This window comes from Nicotiana tabacum, chromosome 4 (genome assembly GCF_000715075.1).
Source record: "Nicotiana tabacum cultivar K326 chromosome 4, ASM71507v2, whole genome shotgun sequence".
Lineage (NCBI taxonomy): Eukaryota > Viridiplantae > Streptophyta > Magnoliopsida > Solanales > Solanaceae > Nicotiana > Nicotiana tabacum.
In genome coordinates this window covers 50,462,986-50,471,888 of record NC_134083.1, presented here as the reverse complement: position 1 = coordinate 50,471,888, position 8,903 = coordinate 50,462,986, and the positions used below count along the sequence as shown (strand labels likewise).

The window sequence follows — 8,903 nt, the reverse complement described above, 5'->3', positions numbered from 1 at the left end:
TAGAATGAATTGGAACACTTAGTTCCAAAGTTTTAAAGCTTAAGTTCAAATAGTGACTGGATGTCGACTTATATGCAAACGATCCCGGAATAAAATTTTGATGATTCCAACAGCTCCGTATGGTGATTTTGGACTTAGGGACGTGTTCAGAATTTTATTTGGAAGTTCGTAGTTAAATTAGACTTAGAATAGCTAAAATAGAAAGTTTGACCGGGGAATTGACTTTTTGATATCGGGGTCGGAATCCAGTTCTGAAATTTTTCATAGCTCTGTTATTTCATTTATGACTTGTGTACAAAATTTGAGGTCAATCGGACTTGATTTGGTAGGTTTCGACATCGAATGTAGAAGTTGAAAATTCTTAAGTTACTTAAGCTTGAATTGGGGTTTGATTCGTGGTTTTAGCGCTGTTTTATGTGATTTGAGGTTTCAAATGAGTTCGTATGATGTTTTAGGACTTGTTGGTGTATTTGGTTGAAATCCCGAGGGCCTCGGGTGAGTTTCGGATCGTTAACGGATCAAAAGTTGGACTAAAACAGCTGCTGCAATTTTCTTCTCCTGGAAATTCGGGGGGGGGGGGGGGAGAATCGAGCCCAGGATCGAAGCCCAGGATCGAGGCCCAGGATCGAGGGCCAGGGTCGAGGGCCAGGATCGAGGGCCAGGATCGAGGCCATGATCGAAGCCAGGATCGAGGACCAGGATCGAGGCTCAGGATCGAGGCCCAGGATCGAAGGCAACCTAGACAGATCTGTAAATTATAAAGCAGGGGACTTCGTCCGATTTGCCATTTTTGACAAATTGGAGCTTGAGAAGAGGCGATTTTTGATAGATTTTCAAGGAAAAACATTGGGGTAAGTGATTCTAATTCGAATTTGGTCAATATACACGAATATATCATTGATTTCACCATTTAATTAGTATTTTGAGATTGAAATTTGGGAAAAATTTAGAAATCTCATAGAAACAAATTTTAGAGATTTCGGTGTCGATTCAGAGTCGGATTTGAGTGAAACTGGTATGGTTGGACTCGTAATTGAATGGGTTGTCGGATTTTATGAGTTTCACCGGATTCAGATACGTGGGCCCCACGGGCGATTTTTGAGTTAATTTCGGATTTTTATTGAAAAATGTAGTATTTTCTATGAAATTGATTCCCATAATTTTTGTTGACTCTATCGAATTATTTTGGCTAGATTCGAGCCATTCAGAGTTGGATAATCGAGTAAAATACCTACTAGTGGATTAAATTGGAGCAAGTCGAGGTAAGTGACTTGTTTAACCTTGTGTGGGAGGAATTTTTCCTAGGATTGATATTGACGTGATAAATTATAATGTGTTGAAAGTCTTGTACACGAGGTGACGCGTGTGTACACGGGCTAAATGTGAAAGATTATATCTTTAAATTATGTAGATCACTGTTGCATATTAATTAAATAATTTTACCTTCTTATATTCTTCATCATTGATTAAATTTTTATATTTTAAATTTTTTTGGCCTTTTTCTGCTAATTGTTTTACCTGTTTAGTTGGAACTTGATTTATTTTATTCTGTGCATTATTTGAAGGTTGATTTTCTTTAATTTAAATATTATTAATATGAAGTATTTGCCATTTTAAATTCGGTATTGAAGCAACGTATTAAAATTTTTGAAATATTATTTTTGTTGAGTTATTTATTCCCGAATATTTTTGTGAGATTTCTGTACTCATTGTGATTGAAACGTGAGCTCGCTGTTGTGGAAAATATATTTGATATTGTTTATTTTGGCAAATTAAAATATTTGAGCACTTGAGGTGGAGATTGTGATATTGATATGCATGCGGTGGTATAAAGTCAGGGTGTTGAAATGCATGCGGTGAGATAAGGGTGGCTTGATACGCGTGGCTAGTAGGGGAACTACTAGAAGTCATGCGATGTGATAAGGATGGCTAAAACGCGGGATGTTATTTCGGAAAAAATATTTTTCTTTAAAATTAAATGTGAAGGCTTCCGCGGTGATATAATAAAATGAGATATTGTGAATTTATTTATGATTTGGGACTACGAGGTGGTATCTCGGGAGTGCCCTTGTTGATATTTCTTTATGACTGCATTTGCCTTTGATTAAATGTCGTGATTTTCTTAAAGTTGTAAATTTCTCTTTTTCCTGCCGCAAGGTATTACTTGCCCTTATTCTGTGAAATTTGATGGTGACATACTACTTACTTGATTCATTTTCATTGTCATTTATTGTTATTATATTGTTAAACATGTCACAATATCTTTTATTATTTCAGTAGGGCATGACCTGACCTCGTCACTACTCTACCGAGGTTAGGCCTAGCACTTACTGGGTACCGCTGTGGCGTACTCATACTACGCTCCTGCTCATCTTTTTGTGCAGATCCAGGTTCTTCTTACCAGCCCAGATATCAGTGAGCCACCGGTGTACGGAGACTTCGAGGTATATCTGTCAGCGTCTGCAGACTCTGGAGTCCCCTTCTATCTTATTATGTTGTCTTCTTTATTTTCTTTAGACTCTAATGTATAGAGACATAGAGAATAAATTCTTAGAAGCTTGTGACTTATTCCTACCGGGTTTTGGGAGTTAAAATTGTTAAATTGCAGTTTTTATTTATCCGACTGTTAAGGATTAAATTTCAGTTTTGTATTCAGTTATATTCCGCATTGATAGGCTTACATGGCCTTAGAGACTAGGTGTTATCACGACATCCTACGGAGGGAATTTGGGGTCGTGACAAAATAGGGGTTTACGCATTAATTCGCAGTTGGAGAAGAGAGGTGGTAGAAAATAAGGTACATAAATTTTTTTTTTAACTTTCATATATATATATATATATATATATATATATATATATATATATCCGAAAAGTTTTTTTATTTCCAAAAGATATATATAACCGATATGTAGCTTCTACATACTATATATACCCGGTCGTAGAAGGGGAGAAATTGACAACCGCCAAAAGCTAACGTCATATACTTATAATCAAGACTAGAATATGCAAAAAGAACGAAAATGACACACCACCAAGCTAAGGATAAGTCTAGATCGACTTGAGCTAGTAATATATTAATGCAATAGATTCGATACTAACTAAGCGTACATATATTCTCCTCCCTTGATTGCCTTGCCAATTAACACCTTTTTCCTTTTCTTCGTTTCATTCTTCTTAATTAGCTAGCTATCATAGACTGATAAATGGACATTGGACCTAACATAACCTTAAAATGTAGCTCATAAAGAAAGATTGACTAAGATCATATAAGGAGCCTAGAAAACCCTCCGATGTGGGACAACTCAACACTCCCCCTCACGCCCATGCCTGCAAACTGGAGCGTGGACAACATAATGAGGGCACAACATAATTCGTAACAATAAATTGGGATGAGCCTAGTTCTGATATCATGATAAATGAACATTGGGTCTAACTCAACTCTGAAAGCTGGCTCACGAGGTTGGGACCAGAAAATCCACATCCAACCAATGTGGGACTCAACAATTGTTAGGATAACTATTAACCATGCGGTTTTGACATAGTATTTTTTTTTAATTCTTTATGGAATACTTATTTATTTGGCTTATTCAATTCAATAAAGTAGTATTTTAAATAGATCATTTGTTACATGTTTGTCCTTTAGTTATGTAGTAGACAATTTAGTGCATGGAGTCTTAGCTCATGCACATAAGATTAAATTGTCGGTTCTCATAATTAATAAACTATGTTCACAATCGAAGATATTATTGGGCAAAATATCTTGATGATTATAGCGCAAGATTAAAGTATAATTTATCTTGATTATGAGAGTGATTTTACTCCGACTTCTTGTACTAGTATACTTAGTGTATATTGAACGGACCAAGTATGCAAAAGATGTTTTTGTACTGAATATATATAAAATATTTTTTCTAATTCATTAAATGAGCTTATACTCCTAATTTTGATTTAATTATTATAATCAATGTGATTTGTTTATTATTTTAATTTATCAAAAAGTACAACTCTATTCACAATTAGTGTATGCCTAATAGATTGGACAATAACGATTAGCATTTGTGAAATAATAATTAGTTGATACAATCCATGACTCGATTTTGAGTTTGATGATACCCGTTTATGTAAGCTTATAAGTTTTTATGTGAAAATCCGGTCAGTGGATTTTGTATCCGTCACATGAAATAGTTTAAGCGAAATTATAAAGAATTTAATTAGTTGATTAAATTAAATTGTCAGTGATTTAATTTAATTAACTGGTATTTTTGATCTTAACATGGGGAGTTAAAATACGTGTTAGTGAATTTTTGAAATTGATATTGAGGAGTTCAATTGCAGTTTTTAGTGGAATAAACTGCAATTAATTATAGTAAGAATTAATTCATGCAAATTTTTTAATTAATGTTATAATTGGTAGCCTCTTATTTTTTCTGTGGTCCCTGTTATACTTAGTAAAAACCTGGACTGACTTGGGTAAAAAGTGACTTGGGAGAAAAGTCATCCTTGAGAGTTAGAGTAGGATTCTACTTGCACAAGTAGAATCCTACACATTTTTGGAGCCCTCTTTTGGCTGAAAAATGAGTCTACATAAGAAAGACGTTTTTCACCCAATAACTCATTTTTAGAGTTGTATTGTTATTGCCCACTCAAAATAATTTCATCCAAGGTCTTACTAGGACCATAGCAGAAGACTGCAGCCCTGTATTCTTGCTCTGAGGAGGACTTGTGCATCGTTTTCAAGAGGTTAGTGGTTCTAATCTCGTAATTGTATCATTATCTAGTTTACATGTTTGCGACGCCTGAATTGTATGTTTGCTTCCGTTGCGCATGCTCCAATGATTGGTATTAGACGTCGTCTTACATCTAATTAGATAATGTAATACAACATGAATAGAGTAATATTAAAACGTGTAGTTAAATGATACATGTTTGGTATGATTATTCAATGAAAATAGTTGATTAACATACATAATACAATGCTGTTTTGTATGGTGTTATATTTTAATTAGTATTTTAATTCTAAAATTATGGATTAATATACATATGCATAAACAGTGGTGTTATATTTCATGACAATCTATTTTTGTTGTATTTTTGTCCATAATAACAGTGTTGTTTTAATAAAAACGTGACTGTTTTGATTATTATTTTGAGTTATGAAATCATGGATTAACATACATAAGTATATTATGTGATATGAACGCGCCAAAATAATCAAAAACCTAAAAACGCCTAAAAAATAGAATTTGCAAATAGGTCATGAATTTGGAATTCTGTCAAACTCCGATTGACCTCAAGAACCTAGATGGGTTTTTGGCCATTTTTCTATTTTCTGGAAAACATTTTAATAAAAAAAGAAAAAAATTTAAATTTGGTGATGGTAGGGTTCAATTCCCATTGTTTCCAATCATGTTTTACATTAATATAATGAATTTATATGTTGACATAGGTCTTCTTCCACATCGGATAAGTTCATTATAAATCATTACTATAGTGTTGCCTCTAGTTATTTGATTACTTGTATTAACTCTCCAAGTGAGTTGTTGATTCAATGAAACTAGAGTTTATAAAAGGGATATTTACCTATCTTAAGTTAACAGTTTACTCTCCATATTAGTTGGTCCTGTTTTAATTTATGGGGTAAATATTTTACATAACTCATATATTTTGCATGAATAGTTAAGTTTCCCTAACGAATCTAACTGTTCAATGAGCATGGTTATATGTGTGATGTGCTGTTTTGAATTTAATTATTCTAATTACATAACTAACGATCTATTTAATGTGAATATCTCTCAGATTAACCATGTCTTCATTCAACCCACTTACCTCAATCTTGAACCAAAACAAGTTAGAAGGATCGAATTATGTTGACTGGGAAAGGAATCTTAATATTGTCCTAACTGTTGAAGGTTACAAACTTGTAATCACTGAGGAGTGCCTAGAAAAACCTGATGAAGATGCTAATGATGATCAGGTTAAGGTCTATGACAAATGGGTCAAGGCTGATGAGATGGCGCGATGTTACATTCTTGTCTCTATGGCGAATGTTTTGCAATATCAGCATCAGTCTATGGGGTCTGCTTATGACATGCTTGAAAGTCTCAAAAAATATTCGGTGAGCAAAATTGTGCGGCTAAGAAGACAGCCATGAAAGCCCTTTGAACACCAAGATGGCTGAAGGATCATCGGTCAGGGACCATGTTCTGAAGATGATGGGTCTTCTGAATGAACTGGAGGTCTTTGGAGATGTGATTGATAAGGAATCTCAAGTTGAGATGGTCCTGTAGACTCTGCCTGACAGTTTTCAACAATTTTGCTTGAACTATAATATGAACAGAATGGATTTGTCACTGTCGAAATTGTCGAATGAGCTGCAAGCGGCAGAATATATTCTCAAACAACAAGCTCTAGTTGTGGCACTAAATGTTGAGAAAGCTTCAATTTCTAAGTCGAAAGGCGGTAAGAAAAAGAAGAAGGCTCAAAAGTTTTTGGCACCTGGAGGTGCGACTGGTATGAAAAAGCCCAAAGGAAAGTGCTATCATTGCAAGCTACCTGGGCATCACAAAAAGCAATGACCTGCCTATCTGGCAAAGTTGAATAAGCAAGGTAATTCGATCTTAAATGTCATTGAAACTTGTTTAGCGGCTGTCTCTACCATGTTTTGGTGTATAGATTCAGGAGCCACTAATCATATTGCACTACTTTGTAGGGGTTTCAGGAAACGCGGTGGCTAAGTGAGAATAAAGTTTGCTTTTTTGCAAGACAATGGCGAGCCAGCACCAACTTTAGCATTGAGTTTCATTTACTAGTGATAGAGTTTTAGTTTTGAAAGATGTTCTCTATGTGTAACGACTCGGCCGGTTGTTTTGAGAGTATTAGCCCTAATCCCCTATTTACTGCTTCTCCCATATCTATTTCTGCTATTGTGATTTGCCGGGAGGTTTCGTTTTGGTTTTTGGAGTGTTTTGGGACACTTAGTCCCTAAATAGAGGTTTAAGTCTAAGGATTTTGACCGTAGTCAGAAGTATGTGAAGACGACTACAGAATGGAGTTTCGTCGGTTTCGTTAGCTCCGTTGGGTGATTTTGGACTTAGGAGCATGTCCGGACTGTGAATTTGAGCTCTGTAGCTAATTTAGGCTTGAAATGGCGAAAGTCGAATTTTTGGAAAGTTTGACCGGGGGGTGAAATTTTGATATCGGTGTCGGATTCTGATTCTGGAAGTTAGAGTAGGTCCGTAATGTTGAATATGACTTGTGTGCAAAATTTGAGGTCAATCGGACGTGGTTTGGTAGGTTTCGACGTCGTTTGTGGAATTTGAAAGTTTAGAAGTTCTTTAGGCTTGAATCTCGGTGTAATTGGTGTTTTGATGTTGTTTTGAGTGATTCGAAGGCTCGACTAAGTTTGTATGATATTTTAGGATGTGTTGGTATGTGTGGTTGAGGTCTCGGGGGCTTCGGGTGAGTTTCGGGGGGTTAACTTTCGGACTTGGCTTGATAGCTGAAGTCTGGTTGCAGCAGGTTCTGGTTTCCTTGTACGCGATCACAGGGATTCATTCGCGATCGTGTAAGCTTATTCGGGGCAGAGGCGAGTTTGTTCTACGCGATCGCAGAGTTAGGAATGCGATCGTGTATGTGTGCAAAGTTGTGCTTCGCGAACGCGTGACTAAGGTCGCGTTCGCATAGAAGGATTTGAGCAGGAGTGGAGGTGTGGCCAATGCTCTACGCGATCGCGTGAGGCAGGATGCGATCGAGTAGGTATGAGAGGCAGTGATCCGCGATTGCGTGGGTGATTCTGCGATCGCGTAGGGTAAAAATCCTGGGGCAGCGAAGTTATTCTTCGCGATCGCGAGGCTATTTCTGCGATCACGATTAAGGAAATGTCTGGGTAGTATTAAAATTTCCTAAAACGAGGGTTTAGCCATTTTTTCAAAAACTTGAGTTGGGAGCACAGAATTAGGTGATTCTTGAAGGGATTTTCGTGGATTTGATTGGGGTAAGTGATTCTTACTTGGTTTTGGTTAAATCCCATGATTTCATCTTAATTTTATCATCTAATTTGTGATTTGGGGTGAGAAATTGGGGAAAAAAGAGGAAAAACTCTTGATTTGGGATTTTGAGGTTTTGAATGGGATTTTGTTATCGCATTTGTGTAAATTTGGTATGGTTAGACTCGTGGGTGAATGGGCTTTCGAGTTTTTTGACTTTTGTCAGATTTTGAGACGTGGGCTTGGGAGCTGGGTTCGGGCCAATTTCGGATTCTTGGCTATAATTTAGTACTTTTCTTGTGGAATTGATCCCTTTAGCCTATATTGAATGTATTGTTCTACTTGTGGCTAGATTCGGGATGTTTGGAGACCGATTTGAGAGGCATAGGCATTTCGGAGTAGAGATTTGCTCGGTTTGAGGTAAGTAACAGTCTTAAATCTGGTTTTGAGGGTATGAAACCCCGAGAATTGGTATAATGTGGTATTTGGAGGTGACGCACATGCTAGGTGACTGGCGTGCGAGCGTGCACCATGAGGGATTGTGACTTGGTCCGTCCCGTGAGACTATAAAGTCAAATAGCCATTGTTATTACTTATTTTTCCTTGTCTTTGAGCAATTGACTACCTTTCATGTTAGAAACCATGCTTCGGCCATATGATATCATTATTGGGACCCGCAACGATTGTATACTTGTAGAATTGATTGCTAATTGCTGTATTGTACTCAGTCACAGTCTTATTGTGTGTTATATCTCTATTTCCACTAATTTCTTGTTAATACTTGTTGTATTCTCTGTTTGAGCTGGTTGTTATGATATTCTGTGAGCCCGAGGCGCTGGAGAGGTTAGTGACTTAGATAGGGCTTGAGTGCCGAGCTGTGAGGTATATGGATCGGGTTGCACGTCGCAACAAGCCTTC

General features: G+C 36.7%; 1 protein-coding gene across 1 annotated transcript; it reads left to right on the top strand.

The window, feature by feature from the left end:
- Window positions 1-5,803: 5,803 nt before the first annotated feature.
- LOC107771991 (uncharacterized) lies at window positions 5,804-6,151 on the top strand. Its single transcript, XM_016591469.1, has one exon. It carries the CDS (start codon window positions 5,804-5,806, stop codon window positions 6,149-6,151), a length of 348 nt encoding a protein of 115 aa, XP_016446955.1.
- Window positions 6,152-8,903: the final 2,752 nt, after the last annotated feature.

Excerpts from the sequence above, each read along its gene's own strand:
- LOC107771991 (XM_016591469.1), top strand. The coding sequence starts at position 5,804 with ATGTCTTCATTCAACCCACTTACCTCAATCTTGAACCAAAACAAGTTA.